Source organism: Sciurus vulgaris (genome assembly GCF_902686455.1).
Source record: "Sciurus vulgaris genome assembly, chromosome: 1".
Taxonomy (NCBI): Eukaryota; Metazoa; Chordata; class Mammalia; order Rodentia; family Sciuridae; genus Sciurus; species Sciurus vulgaris.
Genome location: NC_136461.1, coordinates 9,289,050 through 9,313,768, shown reverse-complemented (window position 1 = coordinate 9,313,768; position 24,719 = coordinate 9,289,050). Strand labels below are relative to the sequence as shown.

Below are 24,719 nucleotides of genomic sequence, written 5' to 3'. Positions count from 1 at the left end.
GGCATGAACCAGGGCAGGTGGGGGTAAACAGCAAGCCTGGGGCGCAGGCTCGAGAGACCAACCCAGGGGAGTTTACATTTTCCTTCCCTACATCACACCTACTCACAAATCTCAAATTTTGTTCCTTTTCTTTTTGACACTGAATGTTTTGTCTCCAATTTTAATGGTAACACAGATGTCGTTTCCCCCAGCAATCTGGATCTCCTCTCTATTATTTGTATTTCACAGCACTGTGTACCTCAGATCCTGCCAGCAGGGCGAACCCTGCAGCAAGAAAGGTCAAAAAGCCCCAGAGGTGCCGGGGGAGGTGGGACACGCCTGTAACCCCAGCGGCTCAAGAGGCTGAGGCTGGAGGGTCGTAAGTTCAAAGCCAGCCACAGCAAAAGCGAGGTGCTGAGCGACTCAGTGACACCCTGTCTCTAAATAAAATACAAAACAGGGCTGAGGATGTGGCTCATTGGCTGAGTGCCCGAGTTCAATTCAATCCCCAGTGCCCCCCTCCCACCACCACCCCAGAAAAGCACCAGAGGTGGTGCCCGAGGCGCCAACCACGGCATGAATAAGCCAAGCAGCAGCTGCACGACAGGCCCTGTGGCTGTCCCCTCAGGCCCGCCCTCTCCTTGCCGCAGTGCACACTGTCCGGAGCCCCACGACCTCAGACAAGCAAGAACAGCAGCAGCGCCCGCTCTGCGGGAGGACATGAGGATGACGTGGCACTGTGAGGCTCAAAGGGGAACAACGAGCACCCCAGCAATTAAGACCGCACGTATTCTCCCTTCCAATATGAATCCAGAACGTGGACACCGGAATTAGTCAGAGCCTTTAAAGCAGACTACCCAGCCCCTGTTCCCAAGTCATCTAAATAGTCCAATTTTAAAAACCTGAAACTAGTAGCTGGGACACGCTTTCCAGGTGAAGTTGCAAACGCACCGGGCTAGGGACAGGGCTGCGGCTCCTCGTCTTGCTAAGCCTCTGAGAGCGGTCTGTCCAGGCTCAACACACACCCTTAGCAGTGCTTTACCAGAACATTCATGGAGAGCTGATCCTGACGCGGCGGCCCAGGGCCTGCTGGGCCTGCGAGGTGGACAGGGAACAGCAGATCTTCTTCGACCAGCAGCCAAGTCCTCAGCGCACTGTGAGGTGGCCTGCGTGCTCGTGTCACCTACCTGTGCTCCAATCCATCCTCAAGGTCAACTACGCTATAGATAGTTTATGGCTGGGTCAATCTATTCAAAGTGAGCTTCAACATCAAATCAAAATCCACATAAATCAAACGTTAAATGCATCAGTGAGCCATTATTTTAGTGTCACTTTGACTTAAGTATCATGGGTCTGCAGTCCTGTAGACGTCCCCCATCATACACGAAGAAAGCATCTTCCCAACCACCTAGCTTTGGGGACTGTGACAAAGTGGGGAGACTTCAAATATGAAGCATCAAAAAGGGGGAAAGGACACCAGGCAACCGCAAGCTCAGAGGCTGGGATTTTGTCCACTTTGTCCACAGACATCCTAAGTACCTCAAATACAGCCTGGCCCTATAAATACTCAATCAACAGCTAGAAAGGGCCTTCAACCCGGCTGAAGCGCCGCCACAGACGGGGCTTCACCAATGGAGGCAGGGACAGCCGATGCTTTCAAACAAGGGCAGTGCCGGAGGCGTCAGCTCTCAGCTTTCTAATTAGGAAAAAAGCTCAACCCTACGAGGACGAAAAGCAACCCAAATGGGGCAGAGGTTCTTCCTGTCGGAACCGGCACCTTCGCGGGAACTCCTCCAGGGAGGACGCGGCCTCACTCCTGAGCTCGGTGGCCAAGGAGAGAGCCAGGCCACAGTTGAGCTGGGGCTGAGAGCGCCTGAATCCAGTGAGCACCCGAAGACCACCAGCTCCCTGCTCGTCCTCTGCACGCAGCACGGAGAACTCTCCCCACGCTAACCCACCAGCCGGGCTTGTCCTGTGCCCGCCGAGTGAAGGCCAGGGACAGAATGGCAAGCAGATGGGCCGCGGAAGCCAGGCCTGCCTCCCACAGGAGCGCGCTCCGCCTCCTCGCTCTGCGAGCTCAGCGGGTAAAGCTAACACTGACGAACGTCCCCAGCTGCCGCCAAGCTCCCCACGCTGGGTTCTTCCGCCGTCAGCAGGGGCCAGAGAGGCCGAGGGAAGCGGGCGTGCCTGCACCGCCGACCCAGAGGAGGAAGGGGAGGGCGGCAGAGCGAGGCGCGCCTCCAGCCACTCTTCATCTGCAGAGAAAGCGCTTGGAAGGCATGGTCACCTCGAGTGTCATCGAGTCTTCCACTCGTTCTCAGGAGAGCCACAAAAAGAGAGCAATCCACAACTAAACTGTCGGCAAGCGTCGAGGAAACTACACCCCATGCAAGAAATCCTTTATGTCACGCTCACCAAATCAAGTTCACAGGGCAGCCCCTGGCACCACCGGCCTACTGTGCGTCTACCCTCTAGACAGGATATGACAACTAGAGTTACACATGTCCAGCTAATGCCAGGCAGAAACAGGTGAGGGGAGGCCCCTCGACCACTGCCTGTTAAAGAGCGCGCCTCTCAGCACCTTCCTCTTCCCTCTCACGAGCTCCCGATTATGTACAAAATGCAGTCCTTCCACAAGTTTTTAGAAAGCTTTTATTGGTTACAATGATATAAAATGTACCATTCAAAGTCTTCCCTATTTATTAAAGTGTTTGCAGTAACGGCATAAAAAAATCTTTTTTATACATCTGTCAAGCCAATGATATATTCCATGCTAGAAGGGGAAAGTATCAAACAGCAGTCTTGTTTATAATTAATTCCTCTCTCTCTCTCTCTCTCTCTCTCTCTCGCCCTTTCTCAAGGCTACATCGGTTAAAATCAAGGAACAACCCCTTTTGTATGTCAAATCGTAAATTTTAATGTTTTCATTAGAATAGTCTTTTATAGCACTCTCCAACAAGAAGCAATAAAATAACTAACAGCAAACTTCATACAGGAACACTCCAGATTAACAATGCAAACAAAAATGCAAAATGTAAATCACATATAGTACAATTGAAGCGTCCAAAACAATTTAAATAATTTTAAATATTTTATTTTTAAACTGCTACAAATGCTTTATACAATATTTCAACATAAAGTCCCCATAACAGAAATGTAACAAAATGGGAATGATAGTGAAAGGGTTAAAGTGGCACAAACTCACTAAACAAGTATTAAACTACAAATTTTAAGAGGTAGATTACTTTTAAAGTTGAGAACAAAAAACAGTATGAATAAAATCTAGCCATTTTCCACCAACTCAGTCATTAATTTAGGAGAAGGCATAAAAACAAATGGAGAAATGATACTCACGGACTTCGGCAGAGGCCAATTTGTTGTTTTTAATCTCTATTAGAGACTGCAGTGTGAAACCTGGCATGTAAATTCATTTATGCTTACGTGTAGACATACATCTATGCAGGCCTGGATGCCTCTGTGCATGGACATATTGCTACATAGTCTCTCATAATATCATAGTTATAAATTAGTGCCAGATAACCATCTGAGAGGATAATGTCCACCTGGATATATAAACATGACACTGTAAGAAGCATAAAAAGAGTCCATACCCAATCTGGTTTCCTCTCGGTTACGCTGGCAATCTGCTTTTGATTTTAAAAAAAGGGGTTTGGGGGGTAAGAGATCAGCTAAATGCCTCTCTCTGTCTACGATTCATTTAGAAGAAAGGCATCAAGAGCTGGTGTGTAGGAAAAGTTTTAAAATGAGTGCATCCGAATCTGTCATCCCTGAAATCTACGATAAACTACTGATAAAACAGAGAACTTGCTTTGCAAGGTTAAGTTCAAACATTCCCTTCTCTGCTATGTGCCAAAATCAAGGGCCACACTCACATCTGAGTTACAGTCCCATGACGAGGAGCCAGTTCATCTAGCCCGTCTTACAGGGCCCTTCTCTTTGGATCTCAGTCACCCAGGAGCCCAGCACACACACTGGGCACCACGGAAGGAGCAGATGCCTGACTAACCAGGGCAACAAGCCAGCCGCAATCAGCTGGATTTTTGAGTCAGCTTCAACTGGTCTTGCAAGCTTGGTAGATTTCGTATCCTTTGCCGTAGTGCTTATCCTAAGTTGAGCATGCAATATCTTTTAGTCAATTAAGGTTTGTTTTGTTTGGGGGACTTTTCTACAGGAAGTTCCTAGAAAATAAGAAAACTGAAGATAAATGACAACATAACATAACCTTGTATGAATTGACCATGTTAAAGAAAAAGGTGAGGAGACGGTAAGACAAATGTCATCAAGACAAACACACAAATGACTCTGAAGGTATTCAGGAACTCGGGGGTCCTATCCAAAGTTACACGTAGGATAACTGCCAGTCAGGGCCATTTCCGAGTGGTACAGCAGAAATAGAGATGGGAGAGATGGGTGCTGTGTTTTTTGACTCAGTTCACTATAAATGGGAAAACTTGGCCTGGAATTTTATTTCGCTTCTCTGATCGTGATGTTTTTCTGGACTGGCTGCAATGGGAACTCAGTATCAAAAGAAAAATGTTGCTCTACAGGAGTGTTAAAAAATGTCCAAACCCAAAAATGGGTGAGAGGTGAATAGGAAAATGGACCCCCTTCTTTCTCTCAGTGTCTTACTAGAGCTGTGGAACTAAACCCAACACCAGGTCTGAATTCAGTGTCCCCAAGAAGCCCAAGGCAAGCTGTGACTGAACTCAGGGTGGGCCACGGCATTAAGGAAGAGCGGGACCAGAGGCTGAACGATGGTGGCATCACACTCTTTTCCTACTCTGTCCCAAGGAAAGGATTTGGAACCCACGGCTTCTTTACCACCTGAAAGGCACAATGGCTGGTGCTCCATGAAGTGACCAACAAACTGCCAACCCCCGAGGGCTACATGAAGAACCCAGTTACGTTCACGCAGCCAGTGGCAAGCACACACTTGAAAAACCACGGAGCCCAAGACAGGAAGAGGACGCCGCCAGCTCTGAAGGACCCTGAGGGCGCAGCAGCGAAAGGAAAGCAGACCCACCAAGAACAGCGAAGGCAAGCACCTCTCCACATGTGACAGAGGCCCGGCATCACGGAACCACCTCTAAACAAAATTCAGAAGCAATGATACGCTAAAACAGGAAGACTGCAAGGAAGTACAACAACCTCTTCTCAATGTAGTGCAATAAGCATGCACTGGGGACAAGAGATCCCCTGGAGAAGTCCTAAGTGAGACTCAATGGCAATCGCATACACATGCCCCAAGTCTGAATTTAGGAATTCCAGTACCTCTGAGGTATGGCGGAGACCAAAATAAACTCTCTGAAAAAAAGAGCCACTCCTGTATCCAGATATTCAAAATCTAATGATCTGTTGAACATGTGCTTTTTAATTTCCAAAGGCACTTCACAAGATTACGGTCACTTGGTAAGCACCCTGGATAAGCCCTGGTCCTGCAGACACGTCCACTGCGCAGTTCCAGCTACTCACCAGAGGTGGGAACAGCTACCGGGGATGCCTGCTGCTGCTATCTACCAGGTAAGGCAGCACCAATGTTTTCTCATCTGACTCTCTGTGCTTCCTTTTAGGACAGACCTCACTCCAGCAATGAACCTGTCAGCTACTGAACAAAGCAAAACGATTTAATCAACTGGAGGAGAGAAGAGAAAATCACCTCTTTAGTCACTTAAGGTCCTTTAGAGGTAATGAACCTAATGGCAAAATTGACAAACTTCACAAATGCACAGTTACTCGGAGGGCTTTTCTTTATAGTACTTAATTCTTTCTCAAATCAACTTTATTCCTGAACTGTATAAATGGGTCCCAGTACAAAGTGACAATTATTTTAGATATTATCAGAGACAAAAAGGATACATCTGGAAGGAGTTTCTTTAGTAAACTCTGTGAAAATGATGGCATATTTTGGTAAAACACCAACATGAAAAGGACTCATTCTGACAACATCTTCTTGGTATGGACCTGCTAGGACACCCTAGATGCACGACCAGAGGGAGGCGCTCCGCGGGCTGCGGGTGCTCGCTCTCACCAGGGTGACTTCCACTAAGCCACGCCATCGGCCACACGCTAATCACATCCACAGCAACTGAATAGTTAACATTTATGAAGTAGCTTTTGAAAAATCTGATCCTTTAATCCTACAGTAAATCATTCAGATCATTCTGGGCTACTGACCTCTCTACATCTTTATTTAGCCACGATTTAAGGCACACAGGCTCGAAGAATCCTACCTGCTCAGTTCAGCAGTGACAACAGGCCTTTTGTTTCCTTATCATCTCTCCAGAACACCAATCACTCCACAATTATCCTTTATTTGCTTGAACACCAAAGAATTCCCAGACACTAAAAACTACAGCCATGAAAGCCCAGAGTGGGGTCAGGCTGCATACTCAGCCAAGGCTAACAAGTATTTGTATAAATGCCAGTCAATGACAATGACCTCAAGGAAACTGACCTGAAGGCATTATTTGTGAGACAGCAGAAAAGTCCAAGAATGCATATCAACTCAGGTTAAGTGACTCAGAAAACCTGAGAAGTCAATGTAACAAAACTAACAATGGCCCTATCTCCTCATCTGTCACTGAGAGCAGGGCTTAACTGGTGGAGGACATGGAGGAGGCAGACATGTCACTACAAATCTAAGATGAAGCACTACTGGGGCATGGGCGCTGACGGATGAAGCTCATTTGTGGGGGCACCATGCTCGCCTGAAAGAACCTCAAGGTTCTGCCTCCCTGTCGCTCCAAGCACCCACTCCAGCTCTTCCTTCCCTTTGGAACCTGGCTTGCTTACCATCGTAGGGCTGAAAGGGGGCGTTGGGGAGGTGGGAGCACAAGGCATTTTTAAGAAGCATGGTGCTGTTTTGACCACTGTGGCAAGTTCTGAAAATTCAAACACTGGCAGTAAAAGAAAGCATAGATAACAAAAGCTGTCCAAGTCATCGATGCTCAAGTCACAGAACTGCTGAGCAAGACTGCAAGGTGGTTTGCTAATGAACTCATGATCCACCTTAGCCTACAAAATGATCTACGGTCAGGGAATAATAAAGTGATGCTGAGATATTACCCAAGATATGAAGGAAGTTTGAGAGAACTTCATCTTTTCACATAGGGAACTTTTGAGAGCTTCTCCGTGGTTTCAAATTCAATTCATACCTGGCCCTATTAAAGAAATGGTACCACTTTGTGAGTCTGAAAGGAAAACTAATGATTCCTCTCTACGGTGGCCAGAGCAGTGGCCCTATACGCCTACAGTTTACTTGACAGCTATTTCTTCTAAGGGCTCGGGTCAAAATTTTATAGGAAAAGAAAACAAAAACAAAACCCCACAGGCCAGCCCACTGTTCTGCGCCCTCACCGCCCTGAGCGAGCTTACCTGAAGTCCTTCAGCTCCTGCCTGGCGCTGCCGTCCTCTCTCCTGCTTTCACTCAGGTCAGCGGCAGCTGCCAGCTGAAGGCTTCGGGTGATCGGCCCCCCACTCCGTTCTCTAGATTTTACATTGAACCGGTCCGTTCTTTTCTTACTTGTCAAATTGGGCTTGCTTTGTAAAACAGCTTTGCTTTTTTGTACTCTAACGTGCAGGCTCCGAGAGGTTTTACTCGAGAGCTGAGCAGAGTGATTCTTGGCCACGGCTTTGGGTTTTTTCCCCTCCACATGAGTGATTTTGGCCATTCTTATAGGGCTGGAGTTCCTTAAAGAGGAGGAGCTTGGTTTTTTGGACTTGACCGAAGCCGTGAATTTGACATTCTGCCTGGACCGGAAGGATGATGAGGGCAGCGGAGACTGCGAGGGGCCTGAGCTGCGAGCCCGGGTCTTGCCCAGGGGTGCCTGCGTGCTCTGCATCTTAATCTCAGCATCTGCTGTCCGTCTTCGGTGGCTACTGCTGGTGTGTCTGTCGCTACTTGCAGGTGATGACGAGTGTCCGCCCTTCTTGGATGAATGAGAAACTTTTTTTTTGGAAGGAGAGAGGGGTTTCTTGGGGCAGCTGAAGGCGGCATGCTTGTTCAGGCTGCCGATGTAGGTGAACTCCCGGCTGCAGTAGGGGCAGACGTGGGAGGACGAGGCCGCGGGGCTCCTCAAGTCGGCCCTCTGTTTTGCAGATTTGTTTTTTTGAAGGATTGCTTTCTGTACAAGTTGGTTTTTTTTCTTCAATGCATTCAATTTGAGCTTATTTGGCGACATCTTGCTGAGTTCAACACTGAAGCTCAGTCTTTTGGGCTGTCCCATTCGCCGGAAGGCATTCTTTCCAGAGTTGTCTAAGACCACCACTCCGTTTTTGGGCTGCACAGTTTGTTTCAGAGGTACTGGATTTTTTTTCGGAGTATACCTCTTCTTGTCACTTGCAGAAGCGCATGCCAAGATATGTTTGTGTAACTCGGGCATGTTGTCAACACCTTTCCCACATTTTGTGCAGCGAATGGCAGTAGTAAAAGTCTGTGGAATATTGTGGGTAGTGAAATTTGTGGCCGTCACACCAATACCCATGGGGTTGCGGTGATGGTACTGGAATGGAGGTGGTTTAAAGCTTGGGTAATGCTGATTAAGACCCAATCGAACATCTGGATCTTTCGTCTTTATTCCAGAAGCCATTATTTTTATGGTGGTATAAAGCTCTTCAGAGGAATCATTTAATTCCTCCTCTTCTTTGGAAGTCTCCAAAGGGTCTTCCGGCAAGCCCTGCATATGCTCCATGTGGGCCTTGCTGGGATCTGTGAAGTTCTGGGGCCTCAGTGTCCCACTCTCAAACTCATGGTGTGTACACACCTCATCCGGGTGGAGATCTCGCTGGTGCTGCTGCAAATTGCACAAGAAAGCAAATTCTTTTTTACAAACAGAACACACAAAGATATTCCCAACTCCATGAAGCAAAAAGCGATGCTCTGACAAATCCGTTTTATCCTTAAAAAGCTGCACACAAAATTCACATTTGAAGGGCCATTCTTCAGCATGAATAGATAAATGTTTGGTTAGATCTTTAATGGAAAGAAAAGGTGATTCACAGACATTGCAAATAAAGTTTTTGCTGAATGTTTCCTGAACAGCATCCTGTTCAACTGCAGACTGGGGCTCTTCCCTGGCTTTCAGACCTTCATCCTCTGGTTCCTCCTGTTTGAAAGTTATTGCAGGGAGCGAAGCCTCCAGATTATCGCCAGAGGAAACAACAGATGACACCGCTGAGAGAGGGGGTGGTGACGGGGATGAGGAGGAAGATGAAGAGGAGAAAGAAGAGGAGGAAGAGGAGGAAGAAGAGGAAGAGGAGGAGGGGGAGGAGGAGGAGGAGGAGGAGGAGGAGGAAGAAAGTGTTGGAGGCCCAGGTGAAGCAGCAGACATGAGCTGCTCCACAGGAGGAATGGGAGAGGGCGAGGGGGACACTGTTGGGGAGAGAATTGGAAGAGGAGACTGGGCAGTGGCGTTCGAGAGCGGCGAGGGACACGGGTGAGGAGACGCACTGGAGGAAGGGGCAGCGAGAGGGACGGTGGGAAGGAGGGGAGGGGGCGGGGTGGCTACAGTCAACACAGGAGGGCAGGGTGGAGGGGAGGAGGGACCTGCAGGGATCAGGAGAGGAGGCAGCTGACCGGAAGACGAGGAAGATGCCTGGAGGGGAGGTGATGAAGGACAAACTTCAGGGGCTGACTCGATGGCAGGGGCCGAGAAACCAGAGTCAGGAACAAGGTCAGGATCTGGCTGGGCGTCTAGAGATTTACAAGGGCTTGGGCTCCGGGTCACATCAGGGGAATCTTCTACAGGTAAATCGATGCCATTATATTCATTGAGAAGAACCTTCTGGAGCATGCAGGTGGTTGGCTTCTTCTTCTTCACAGCGCCACAGGTCGGCTGCGCTGAGTGGCGCTCTTTCAGCTCCCTGCCTTCAGACTCACTCCCAGGCTTTCTATGCACACTGAGGTCCAGCACGGATTCCCACTGGACTGAAGGTTTGCCTGAACCCTCAGCCTTCTGCTTGACACCGCTGGATAAGTCCAAAGGCTGCTGGTCGCACACACTGCTGAAAGTGGAACCAGCTGCCCACTCTTTCGATATTTTGTACTCATCAAAGCAAGGAGGGCTCCCAGTTTCTTTCTCATCTCTCCCCGACAAACTCCACGCCGGTGAGTCACTGCGACTTTCTAGTTTGGGCTTCTTGGACGTGAGGACTGCGTCTGCCCACGCTCCTCTTCCATCACTTGGTTTCCCAAAGTCCCGAAGGGCGGGGCTGTGCTGAGGAGAGCTGGGCGGAGAGCTGGTGCGTCTCTTGAACCTGCTCGAGGTCACGGGCGACACGGGTGCGGGAGCGGGCACGCACCCAGGACCTGGCTTTGGGACTTCAGTTGATGGAATCCCTGCAGGAGGAGTCAGCTTGTCTTGGGTTTGAAGAAGCTGCTTGAGCTTCGATGACAAATAGACATTCTTCTCTTTATGGAAAGACACCGCCTCGGTCGACGAGACGCTGAGAGGCAGACTCAAGGAGCACGAGGGCGCCGCAGGCTCAGAGTCCGTCTCAGCTTTGATCTGGGGCAGCGCAGGTGGACTGGCAGTCCTCCGTCTCTTGGACTCACCGTTTGTGCTGCCAGGTGGCTCTTTAGGAAGCTCGTCTGTTACAGAGACCTGTGTGGTCTTTATACTTTGAGTGATTTCCACCGTAACTGGAGTGAGCAGACAATTTATGCCGTACAAGTCTGCCGAACTGGACTCCATCTCAACCACGTCACAGTTACTCGTGCTGTTGTTGGTCTGAATTTTACCATCAATATAGTAATTTAAGTTTTCAGAGATATTGCTAGAAATGTCCATGATGTACACGTCATCTGCTTCCCCTTCCTCCTCTGGCTCTGTGCTTGGTACATAGACATTCTGGGCGGGCGGGGCCTGCTCTGCAGGGGGCTGTGGCTCTTCAAGGAGGCCTCCTTTTCGGCGCACACCTTTGGGAATCAGGTGGCGTTCATGAACTCTGCGCTGATGCCGTCTCATATTGGTATGAGTTCCGAAAACCTTTTTACAATATTTGCATGGATGAAGTTCTTTAACTTCCCCGTTCTCTTCTACAACAGAAGAATTTCCTGTTTCTTGGGAAGCTTTCTCTGAGTTCAGAATCAGACAGTCTTGCCCAAGATGCGGAGGATTCAATTCATCCTTAGGAGTGACACTGTCTCCAGAAACTTTGCCATCAGACAGGTCTTCCGATGGCTGTAGTGTCAGGCTAGATTTTCGCTTTAACCCAGCTTCATGGCGACGCTCATGTCGCCTCCTGTTAATCTGTGTGCCAAAGGCTTTCCCACAGTACTTGCACTTGAAAGCATGGTTCACTGTCGACATGTGGATGTGCATGTGACGCTCAAGGCCCTGCTTGGTGGTGAACTTCCTTTCACAGTGCTGACACGGAAACATAAATGTTTCAAACACCTCACCGTTGGCCTCTTCTTTAGTTTTGGGAATCTGGACAACAGGTGTCCCTTCCGGGGAGTCTTCAGGAGTTTCTCCTGAAATGCTTTTTGGTTCTTCTAACAAATCCTCTGGCTTCTCGTCACACCGGATCTCCAGCTCTTTCACAGAGCTTTCATTCGGCACGTCGCCTTCTTCCTCCCCATCTTCCTCCAAGTCATCGTCATCCTCTTCTTCCTCCTCTTCCTCTTCCTCTTCATCCAGATCATTCACCTCAAAATCTGTGGCTTCTCGTCTTCCATCAGGCTCTGGCTGCGGGTCGTGGGCAGCAGGGGAGGTCGGCAGTTCTGGTGGTGTATCCTGGCTGAGCCCTTCCTGGAGAAGGGCTGGCTGCTCAGGGGCTCCAGCTGGATGCCTCTCTTCTTCTTTGGGACCTGGAAAGTGCACAGAAGCAGAAGCACAGAGGTGAGGGCAAAACTAGCCACTCCCTAATCCAGTCCTATGATTTCAGTCATTTCTCTTATTGCCTAATGTATAACAACAAATCAACTTCCAATTTCTGTACTTCATTTAATCCATTTCATTCATTCAAATATTTATGGAGACTCTGCCCAAGTGACATTCTGGGCACACAGCAGATGAGAATGACCACATGGCATTTAATTTTCTGCATTTAGTCACATGTATATGACTCCCCTTACAGAAATACAGTGCTTACAATTATGTTGGAATTGCCAAGATTAATTTTCAGGAATTATAAATTCCAATTTCTCATGATTACATACTGAAACAAGAAACTGCTGAACATATCACCAGGTTAGATTCTTGATAGTGTGTCTGGACTGGATGATCTCCTCTCTCCTCTGACAAAAACTATGTATTTAGAAAGTAGAACACCTTTCAGAATTGTGTCAGAAGTTTTTCAAGTCCCAAAAATGCTGGAGATCATTCTTCTAAACCTGATTAATTATTAAATTAGGAGTATGTCACTGAAGGAAACAGAGCTCAACCTGTGGTATGTGGGAGACAGTCACTCGCTTGTAAGATACAGCTGGGCAAGAGACCTAAAGAAAATAAGCCATGCAAATATTTAAGGGAGAAGAGCCCTCCGGATGGAAGAAACAATAACAACATAACCTCAGAGAAAAGATCACACTAAAGGAAGTCAGTAAGGCCACCCTAACACAGAGGAGGCAGGGTGAGGGAAGGTGGTCCAAAGTGGTCAGGCTCTGAATATGTATTTTAGAAATGTGCTTGTTGACTGGCTGTGGTGAGACAGGAACCAAGGAGGATGGCACAAAACTAACAATCCTGTTCACCCAACTGCAGAAGACTAAGCGAGTCTACTCTGTGCACATGTTGGGGACTGTGGCAGACGGGGGAAGTGGTCACATTGGTCAGTGAACAATGAACTCATCTATTCTTGCTTCATACAAGGGCACACAAGACTGCAATTCTTTATGAATAATTTTATCACAAACAATGCTAATAAAATGACTATAAAAGGCAATCAAAATATTTTATTGCATTATTTTCTCTACAAATGTTTCTTCAAAGAATCATGAGTCTATATTCTGAAATTTGTATTTTGAAATTTCTGTTGCCCGAATGAACAACTCTTGAGCAAGCTCCATTCTCTGCATATATTTGCCCGTAACAAGTTTAGACACACCTCCCTCATTTCTACAACAGTTCTAATGCAGTGGTTCAACTGCATGAGCCAAGAGCAACTTGTCTTCTAATACTATGAAAGACCAGAAAAATCAATTAAATTACTGATCGATTAAATTGTTAAATCAATTGGAAGAATAAAACATTCATAAATTAAAGTGGACAAACCATAAAAGTGCATAAGACGAAATTGTTGCAACGTGATTAGGCCCTGTGTGACCACTGCACAGATCAATAATGGAACAGTGCTACCACCCCAGAAGCCTACTCATGTTCCTGCAGTCTGGCTCCTACCACCACAGATTTGTTTTGATGACTTTGAACTTCATACTCATTATCAATGTAATCCCATAGTATGCTTCATGCTATTTTTATTTATTTGTTTTGATACAAGGGATTGAACCCCGGTGAGAAGTGGAAGGGTCTACCACTTATTAAATTTAGGCAGCATTTTTGCTAAAAACCTTCATAATTCTTGGGTGATTCTCAGAAGGGCAAAACATGGAGCCACTAAGTTAACTGGTAATACATACCCAAGTAGATGAGTCTACTGTCACAGCTTACCTTCCACAGAATCTCTCATATTTGCAGAGGTCGAATCTGGCTCACTTGTCTTCAGCGCTATGTCCTGGCTTTTGCTTCCTTTGTTTTTATTTTCTTGGGATTTTTTCTTCCCTGCAACACAATATTTATTTGCTAATTCATTATCATTCTGAATTTTTAGAGAAAACCAGTATTAACCCAATCACAGCAACTATATTTCTAGGCAATTAACATTTTGCATTCCTAAAGAAAGAAATGATGAATGCAACTGCTGTAAAAGTTGTGTGGGGTGGGGGGAGGAAACCCACTGGTCCTTTATTTTTTTTTCAGATCTTGGTCAGAATTTCTCTTATGAAATTAATAGATAATATATCCTCACAAACTTAACGTTATTGATGTCAAACACAGATTAGTAATAACATTGAGTTTTAATACCACACAAATAATAAGAACTAGCAATTATCTGTAAGAAGTCTATTAGAGAAAAACAATATAATTTGGAGTTCTTCTGGTAAAGATACAATTACTTATAACTGTTGGAGCAAAATGGAAGCAGAGATTCCACTGAATTTGAAGGGATACACATGCTTATATCACCACTGTTGGCTCAAAAAATCAAATGGAGAATAATTATGAATAATTCACCGTTAGCCGGCATGGCCCTCAAAGGGCCCTCAGGGATTCAACTCTAAGTCTGGGCTGACAGTTCAATATTCCATTAGCGACGCAGGAGATGAAATTCAGGAAACACTAATTGCATTCCAAGTGACTCCATAGTTTAGAAGGTAAGATTAAAAGGCAACATCTCGTTGAGAAGCTGGAACAATAAACTCAAGCCCTGACCGTGCTCAGTGGACATACAACTGGACAGAAGTACCAGGTGACTGCTGGTTTAGAAACGCCCTCTCTTTAGGATTAGACCAAAACTGCTAAATGTAATTGTTCCAACTTTTAGTTTCTAAATTTCCTTTTCACGGTAACTGGTATTTCTCAGTCTTTAATCCAGATGGGCTCCCATTCTTCCTCCCTGGATATTTCCTTCCCTTTCTGCACTAATCTCCTCAGGCAGACTCCAAAGAGCCCCTACAGCTACTACCCTGCCTCTTCACAACAAGCCTCTTTAAAAAAAAAAAAAAAAAATTTTTTTGTTTTTAGTTGAAGATGAACATAATACCATAATACCTTTATTTTATTTATTTTTATGTGGTGCTGAGAATCGAACGGATTCGTGTGAGGCAAGCGCTCTACTGCTGAGCCACAATCCCAGCCTACACAAGTCTCTTGCTACTATATCGCCCCATTAGTAAAATGACAAATGACAAAACGCTCACAAGCTTCTGGAACACACAGAAAATGATATTCTCCATTACAGAGAATAGCTACAGAGGAGCATAATTAGCTAAAATGTAGACAACAGATAAAAGTGGGATCAGGGACACAAAAGAGCATCACTGAAAAGATGATTCAGATTAAAAGTAGACAACAAATTTAATACAAAGTAAGTACTAAACCTAAAACACACCACCAGATTTTTATAAAAATTCAAGGGATATAGCAAAAAAGGGGCAGGAGATGAGTACTTAATAATAAGTCATTCAGCTTACTAGCCTTACTAAGTAAATTCTAAAATATCATTTTAAGGACCTAATTCTTCAACCCGTAAAAAAAAAACAATTTTTTTTTTTTGCACCTATACTATGCGAGTGTTCACTTGAACGACCTGTCCATCCATTCAAGTCCCGTGTCAGTTAAGATGAAAATGGGACATGAACACATACCGCTGGAACCACACTGGTGGGAACGGAAGTAGCGGGTCTGCACAGATGGCCAACCCAGGTTGCCAGGAGAAGAGTCACAAACCAAGGGGCGCACTGCTCCACGCGGGAGAGCTCTTCAGAGGCTCCTCCTTTAGTCAACCTAACAGCACTCGGCCTTCATCTGAAGGATCCAGCTGTTTAAGGGCATTTGGACTTTTTCATCCCATTTTCTTGCCCCAGGATGATCCCTCTGTGTGACCAGAGCAGATCACTGACACTCAACAAAGTGCGTGTCACCCGCACACGTGCAGACACAAACGGCTCTCTGCCTAGGAGCATGACCTAATGGCTCTAGCCCCAGCGCACACCCACAGCTGCCTCACCACGGCCTGGCAGTGCCCTCAGACACTGCAATCTGAAGGTAAGGTTCACAGAGGATCCTCCCATCAGTACCAAATCAGGTACTCCAATCAGGCCAGGGAATGTGACCTTTTCTTACCGACCACTTACTTTGTATGAGGTTTTAAAATAAATTAGAGAGGCAATCTAAATGAGGCCTCTTCACATAAACCTTACACTGTAAAATTTTACAGAAAAACAAGTGATAATCTATTGTTAAAAATAACCCTTCCAGAGGCAATTCAGAGATTTTCTACAATCTCAAGTGCCATACAGACCCAGTTAACAGGTCATATGAAAAACATAAACTATTAAATGAAATTTCTAGACTTCCCATTATTATAAAACAAAGCACAATTTTAATATTACTGTTAAGATGTACTCAAAATATAATGGCATAACTACCTAAAAGGTAAAGTGCTATGAAGTTTATTCCCTGCCTAAAATATCTAGCTGATACTGAATGTCAATGTCCCCTTTTGGACTCCCCAAACCTAATCAGTAAAAAGTTCCTTTTCTCCCCACCCGCGCCCACCAAGGTGTCTACTTTAAAAGGCATGACTATCCATCTTGGAGAGAAACCATATGCAGTAGGAATATATTCTGTATGCTAAGCAGAGGACTAACAAGGGTACCCTGCCACAGATGGCTCAGGGGTATAGGCATTTTCAACTGCCACATGAATGACAATTGGGGTCAAATAATTCTGTTTTAGGGGGTTATAGATGCATTGGAGGATATTCTGCAGCATCCATGGCCTTTATACACCAGATGCCAGCAGCACCCCGACTTCTAGTTATGACAACCCCACGTCTCAAGACATGGCCATATACCCACTGGGGAGGAAATCTCCCCAGAAAGAACCACTGGGCTAGACCAACGAACTGTGCTGTGGGGTCACTAAAAGCTAAGGGACTCTGTGGTCTATACACTTATTAAACGTAACAGTAAGTACTTGAGTAACGTTATACACCAATTCTAAAAATGAAGGTATAGAACGATTATATTTACCACCAGGATAAACTGGTGAACACGATAGACTCAGTATGAGAGAGAGGGGTCTAGCATGACTCTATCATTCATGCATGGAACTGAGATACGTGACACACTATTTTTTCAGTCTTAATCAGAACAATCTGTTATCAAGACACTTTGCATTAGGGTCTCAGACCAGAGAAGCGATGGCCATCAAAACCAACTATTCTATCTGCTCGTCTGTGGAAACAACTGAAGGTTGGGGCTGCAGAGGCACGAAGCAATCTATGACAGGACACAAGTCAGAACCAGGGGTCCCGCTCACACTTACACGCGCTTGGAGTCGTGCGACACCAGACTCTGCAAATAGATGGAGGAGCCTGTCACATTTTCTCAAATCAGTGAAGTTCTTTCCTGATACTTGATTTTCATTCTATATGTCATTAAATTTAAAAAAAAAACACCACAAACCAACCTAGCAGAACTTTTACAGAGAGGCAAGGAGGCTGGCCAGCCTCTGTCTGCAAGGCAAGAGGCACTGCAGGGCGCCTGGCAAGTACACAAGTGCACTTACCATCGGGTTCCTGCGGGGCCCTACTGGCGCTACTGCCGGCTGGCTGCTCCACTCCGTCTAGACGAGAAAGACACAGGAATGAAATACGAGGAAAGCGAAATGGAAATGACCACACGAACAGCATGAAGGACAGAACAAAACTTCATGTACAGAAGGAAAGGAACTACACACATAGAGATGAAGAAGAGTAAACGAAACTCTAGAAGAAAAACAGCAGTCATCTACTGCATCAAGGGTCCCACGTTTAAAAAAATTTCTAATTGTGTACTTAGTCGATAAGCCCAAGACCAATGCATGTATGCTCATTCTCAAGCCTGTACCAATGACGGTGTTGTCACTGGATGCCAGCACCACCGAAAGACCATTCCACTAGAGGATCCCAAGTCCCAATCAAGGTCACACAACTGCATTAGTTCTGAAGCCAGAATTAAAACTCAAGAATAATAGTACTACAAAAAAGTGCTCTTTTTCCTACTGTTATTTATTAAGACCAAAATGGTTTAATGAGCACACCTTATTATTCTTTACAAAACACTTTATGTATCCTTTATTTCAACTGGTAAATGAAATGAAAAGTTAGATAAAGACTTCCACTATATTTACAGGAAAGGAACAACAATCACATTAGAATGCAGCATTTTTCCATTTCCATTTTGTCCAATGCCAAAAAGTAAATAAGCCAGTCAATAGCACAGAAACAAGATCTAAACAAATATAATTCACCTCGAGTAATATCAAAGAAACAGGACCTTTTAGTGAAAAGCTCCCACAGAGGCGCATGGAACGCCATAATGACTACTTTCTTAGACAATGGATGGCATTAGTCCTGGTGCCTGAGGTGCAAGGTGTAAAGTCAAAATTGCCTAAAGCAGCAAAGGAATAATTTCACTAGGTTTGGTTTATGTTCTACTATTCAAATAAACTAGACAAACACCAGGAAATTCTAGAGAATGTTTCACTTAAAAATGTTCAGGCAGCAAAGGGAATGAAAAATTCTAGAGTATTGCTCAAGTTACATTAAAAATTCATCACAACAGCAAAGTCTCATGCATTTGGTGATTTAAGTGAATTAAATTTAGAACTCTATGGAACTCTGCGTGTGCTGCCTCCGCACTGGGAAACACTCCAACTCTGAAGTACAAAATCAGAATTAAATATCAGAGCACAGAAGCCAGGTCCACTGATCTTCTGGGAGCTCACTGTCATACTCAGATACACAGCAGATTTCAAAACAGTAGAGCCGGCCTGTGAGGGTTCCACAACTGTGCACTGAAAGGTCACCCTGGATACAGGCTGCCCTGAACAGGAGCGACATCGGCCCACCCCCAAGGGTGGGTGGGCTGTGCCTGCTGCCTCCAATTCCTCCACCCCTAGCCCCTTCCCACCCAACCCACCTTCCCTCTCCGCAAAAGAGCTTCAGTCCTTTCCACGGAAAGGAACGCCACTTCCCAGGGGTACCTCTGATCTCATAATTACAAAGCCAGCGTTTCTTCACTTGCCCCCAGTTTCTCCCTCACCTGTGACAGTGTTGTAGGTCTTCTACTCCTTCAGGCCCTCTCCCCAGGCTTTTAACACTGCCCTCCAGAACAGGCAGCTCTGCACAATCTTCCTCTTCCTCCTGCCCCTCATCTGCACCTGAAGAATGGAGCCGCCGTGACCTCACATCAGGTTAAAGAAAAGCTTCAACAAATACGCAGAGCTAAAGTGAAAGCGCAGAGGCTCAGGGGACAGGCTGATCTGGGATAATGAGATAAACTGGCTACATTAAAAGATGAGCGAAGAACCAGGAGATTGTGGAGCAGGAGGACCCTTGAAGATCATCCCAGTCAGCTTCAAATCTCATGCCAAGTCAGTAGCAAAACTGGGGCTTCCATTTCCATCCAACCTGCCACTCTAGCTCCAGCGTTCCAACAGACCTTTAGGAACACTTTCTGGGTTCTGATTTCACTCTTAAAAAGGACATAACAACGTCACCTGCTTCTCAGTCAAGTGTGAGAAATTCTCTAACGTATATAAGCTCATCGCACATCTCTTCACGTTTCTGAGAACCAAAGGTGCCTTTTTCACGTGGGCCAGCTGTGGACTGGTGTCAGTCAGTCACGCGCTGACATCCAGTTTAGAGACGAGCTTAAGTTCCAAAAGCAGGATGAAAACAATAAAGTTAAATGACTCCTTTATAAGACTAAAAAAAGGAAACAGCTAAACTGTCTAATAGATTGTGTTAATAAGGAAAGGGATTGAATGGATAATAGCCAAAGTTGTCACATTAAAAAACAGCCAAATGTTACATGTGAGACCATAAAGGGTCAGCAGGAGTTAAGACAACCCTAGCACCGTGTTATTTTGGGTATGGCTTGACTTTCTGCAGTTTGTATGATGAAAGAAGAGGAGAGAAGGAGGAAACACATATAAAGACTAAGTTTTCCACAAGGAATTAACAGTTCATTTCAATATCCATAATGTATGGTTTACAATGGGTGCCCTGGAAGTCACCCAGTCACTGCAGGGAGAATGAGGAACTCTGGAGAGCAGGAATAATGGCAGCCAGGACTTCCATAAAGGTCAACAGCATCACACGTGGTAATAGGGTCAGAAGTGACCATTACAAGCAACCAAGGTGAGACCAGTGGAAAAATAAGCCACCTGGGGACAGGCCCTCTGGGTCTTCTGCACTTGATGCTGTGACAGTTGCTTTTTTATGAAAGTAGTGTGCTATACATTTTCTATAGTTCTTCTTTTCACTGAAAATAATTTTGAAATTTACCTGATAGTAAAAGAACTCCACACTAAGCTGCCTTAACATAGTTACAAACCTTATTTTGCAGTTAAATTCACCCAAGAAATGTCTATAATCCTGGAGGCAAATTATAAAAACAAAACCTCCCTGGTTATAAGTTGCACATGGTATTAAAACAGAATTCTAGGCTTCGCTTCCAACAGAAACAATGGAAAGTTCTGGATTCTGCAGTTCTGCAGACTGCAGTATAAATTCCTGACATGCTTGTTCCCGCCAGGGGGGTGTCACTGAGCCTTCCCCGCCAGAGCTGCAGGGCCCTCTCTCCTCCAAAACCTGGCTGATGGGAGGTAGAAACATCACATTATGCTTCTAATTTTTCTTAAACAGGTTTTTAGAGTGGCTTTGACTGCATCATTCCAAATCCCAGGAAGAACTCCCCAAATAAACTTTGGAAAACTCAAATTTTAAAAAACATTGATTCCTTACACTTTTTGGAACTTCAAAGTCTCATAGCATGAACAAAATTATTTTAGAGACTAATATCTCAGAAACTTAAGCAAGCTGCTAGCCTGTTTTATTTTACAGCTTGATTCCCAGGTTTCTTCTCAAGGTTTTTAGTAGCCTTTATTTTGCAAGGGCGGAGGGCAAACCTGGAAACCTTAACATGAAAAGTGAAGGGAACTCAATTCAAGTCCAAGACTCAGTCCCCTGCTGCGGAACCAACAGGAGCAGGAGCTGCTGCAGAGGTGTGCATCACAAGTGCCTGGCAACTCCAAAACAGGAGACCTCCTCCAGAATCGGTTCTCAATGCAAAGTCCTTCTTTTAGTAAATTTTATAACACTATATTCTGATGAATCAACTACAAAATTTAGTTCAAAAATATTTTCAGGAGTAAAAACTTATAGACATAAATCTAAGACAAAATACAATTAGAACACTTAAAATTCATGCCTTATATTTGTTTATAAAAAGCTCATAGGAACAATGGTCATGCCATATCACCACTTAATGACTAACATCAGACTACAGTTTATTATCCACAGATATAAACTCCAAGTAAACCAAGAGGAGATACATTAAGAAGCTGGCAGGTAGCTCCCAGTGATGTAATAAGGGTATATTTTCCCTATCTGTATTTTCTAAGATGAACATTTGGTTACATCATGCAAAAAAAAATCAATGGATAAATGATTTTTTAAAAAGAAGAAATGCCCATGAAAGCCAAATTAATGAAGATAATTGAGAACATTCCTGCTGGTTGAGATTAACATGCACAGTTTTATCCAAGTACAATCTGGACTAGGCCTTGAATCTTCCACTGGGCCTACAGAGCAACCAGAACTTGCTCAAGTGTTTCTCTATTCTCTTATCTCCTACCTGTGCACCCAGTAAAACTGTTTAAGAAAAACGGGGGGGGGGGGGGGACTATCCCCAGAAACACCAAATCCACAACCAGTTATAAAGTCTTAAAAGGAATTAAAAATATCCTTAGCAGGTAACTAGCCACAACTGCTCTAAGCATTCAGACTGCCTTCTGTTCTTTTGCCTATGCAGCAAATGACTTCTTAATTTGCCTCCTCCTTTCAATCAAACACACATTTTGTCTTCTTTTTGTTTCACTGCCCTTGGCTATTACTACACCCACCACTATTTAAATAAAATGTCTAAACAATCATGTTGAGGTATTAACCTGAGCCTCAGGTCTTAGTCGTCAACTGAGACAAACTCTGAGAGTACTGTTCACGAGCTTTCTTTCTGCCTCTCCTAAAATCCAGGGGTAAGCACCTGAAGATGCTGCATTTTGGTAGAGGTTACGAAAGCAGGAGCATTTACAGAAACGATCTCATCACTTGGACCCACCCTGAAGCGAGGCACTTTCCTTCCAGCGCAGCTGCGGACGGATGTGATGTCGACTGCTGTGGGCCCCATGCAGCCCTGCTGCTGTGCCCCATCAGAACTAAGGGTGACATACAGGAAAGACCTCAGACTGCTAGATTCTTCCATGTGCACTGTCTAATGATAAACTCGACACTGCTCAGGCTGTTTTTCAGATTCAAGAAGCAGAAAAGGAGCTCATAATTTTTATTAAAAATTACGAATTACATTTAAATTCAATTTCGATTTTTTCTTACAGATCTCTACCTAAAAATAAAATTCTACCAAACTATTCAACAATGTGTCAGTATATCTCATCCTCAGGCATGCTCACTTATGTTAGCTTATGATTCCACTTTAACCCAAGCTCCCTCCCTATTCTTGCTAGAATTCTCTAATGTTTCCTAAAGGTTCTGGGATAAAGATAGAGAAGCATTTTGATAATTTTTCTTGGGTGCTTATTAGCTATATGACTGTTTTAGAGCTACAATACAGGGAATAAGAAATATACCCTCTGCACCAAAAAATAGAGAAGAAGGAAAAAAAAAGTAAAGCCCTACTAACAGGAAGCAAATTTGAGTGGAAAAGATGGTCCAGAGAATCTGTATTCTATTGAAAATAAAAGAAACAGAACAGGATGGAGTTCGAAGAAAGAAGACTGGAGGGAAAAAAGAGAAGAGCAGGTGGGGGATGATGTGAAGGGCCACAGAGTCAGGTATAGCAAGTACTCCATGAGTGACAGCTGAGCCACGAGTGTTCCCAACAGGCTCCAACACTAAGCAGAGCCGTTCAGAAACACTCACCCTCACCCAGTGCTGCCTGCCAAGGGCCCAATGAGGAGTCCTCCAGTACAGGCTTCTTCCATCTTTCCGTCAAGACAGGGATAAAATAATGCTCACGAGGAATAAAGAAAGCCTGGGAGGAAGTTCACCAGGACTAGGTTTCGAAGAGATAGATGGTGCCTCCTAGGCCAGTGCCCAAGGCTGGGGGAAAAGGCCTCACTCTCAGTCCAGTGACTCATCTCACCTGCTCCAAGAAGGACCCAGTGTCCCTAAGGTCACAGACCCTCCCTACAAAGGGCTAACCCCAAGAAAGGTGAGATGCTGGGCTGGGCCCTCTTGCATTTTGCTGGGGCTGGGGATGCACTCCGAAAAAAGTGGGTCTTCAAGAACAGGAATGCGTGATACTGAAACGGCGTGGTGGAACTACTGTGCAGTCCTCGGCCATGATCTGATTGAGAACTACCCGTGCTCCAGGCAGACGAGGACCAACTCTCACACACACTGGGAGTGACAACCTGATCCTGCCACGGAGTAAGTGAGGTAAGGACACGAAGAACGCCGCACTGTGCTGGCGCAGCTCAGGAAACAGTCAACTGCAAGGAGCACCGCAGCAGACCCTACTAACAAATGACGAGTCCCCAACCCCTACAAGTCTAGACTGCCGGCATGTTCCTTCTGACGAAGACAATGACATTTCACTTCCGCTAACAATTCCTATCTCGACCATTTGTTTTGTGCATTTGATTTACATGGAATCAAGGGGCCCCACCCAGATACTGTTATGGACATGCATACATCCAATGAAGTCAGAAGGAGAGCAAAAATTCCGTCATTCATTTATTAATGTCCCCATCAATATATACTGATGTTTTAATGGTATATAAGTTGTGAGCATATTTCATTTTAAAAGTCCATTACTCGCTGATTTTAACCGTTTCTCCTTCATTTTTAATATTAAACGTACTGGGGGTGCCGTCAGTGGAGGGAGGCCTCGGACCCCTTTGAGAACTGGGTAATATCTAAGGCTCCTCTCTCCAGACGGTCACCAATGGACATAAGCACACCTGGTTAACAATGTTGGGGACTCAGGGCTTCCTATTATCCCAGAACCAGTTGTGAGTTTTCCAGTATTGTGTTTCCACAGAAGTACACTGTGTGACTGATTCCTGAAAAAGAACCCCGATTTCTCACTAATAAAGATCCCACACAAGTAATAACCACATTTGCCTCCCTAAAACTGGTATTGTCAACTTAATTAATAATTTCTCCTTAAGAAAACAGTTTTCACACTTTTATCCCCCCCCCCCCCAGTTCACATCCAGAAAGACTGCACGAATTCTGTCACATATAGCCCTGCAACTGCTCCCACTTGGTTATTTTCAAGGCTGTTCGATAATGTCTAAGAAACTTTATCCAAAATTCATCCAAAATGTCACCTGTATAAAAATCTGGTTATAACACTAGAGTCATAAGTGATATGAACCAAATAAAGGTAAGAAAAAAACAAGAAAATTTTAAGCCCTGTGGTTGGGTAACAAGCAAATAGTGAGATGTGCTCACTTCTGACCAGGCACGTGCAACGCACCGACTTCCGGAGTCCTTTGTCCACCAACCTGTGTAAAGCAGAGGTGTCCTGGTTTGTGCAACAAGTGAAACAAGACAGCTCTGAAGAGAGAAGCAGGTCTCTGAATAGAAGAAACTCTTCAGTGCTGTGATGTGGACCTAGTTACAGGTCCAAAGAAGCCTTCGAAATGTTTTTTTAATCTGAAATCTACTTCATTCCACATCACCAAAGCAAATCGTGGATTTTTTAAAGAACAAGTTAGAACATGTTGAAACTGTTCACTTTTTCAGCAGTACACTCATAAGTCAAAGGACAGACAGAGTTACTGCAGGATGAATCCTGCTGGTGCCTACCCATCGTGACACAATGAAACCAAGGTCAGTGCACCATGGACTCCGAAGGACAGGTTTCACCCCATTTTACAGTCAGGTACCAAAGACCAGAACACAGAGTCATCCACTCCAAG

General features: G+C 45.1%; 1 protein-coding gene across 10 annotated transcripts in view; it reads right to left on the bottom strand.

The window, feature by feature from the left end:
- PRDM2 (PR/SET domain 2) overlaps nt 1-24,719 on the bottom strand; it is a 111,449-nt gene that overhangs the window by 25,626 nt on the left and 61,104 nt on the right. For 5 of the 10 annotated variants that reach the window (XM_079142721.1, XM_079142722.1, XM_079142719.1 and 2 more), the window contains 2 exons: nt 13,611-13,721; nt 7,375-11,809 (listed from right to left, as the gene is read on the bottom strand). The exons of 1 other annotated variant lie outside the window; for it this stretch is intronic. In XM_079142721.1, coding sequence (XP_078998847.1) covers nt 7,375-11,809; nt 13,611-13,721 — 4,546 coding nt within the window. Of the gene's footprint in view, nt 1-1,832; nt 4,179-4,957; nt 7,161-7,374; nt 11,810-13,610; nt 13,722-21,892; nt 24,627-24,719 lie in introns of those variants that run through there. 4 more of the 10 variants (XM_079142723.1, XM_079142728.1, XM_079142725.1 and 1 more) reach the window with 4 other exon arrangements.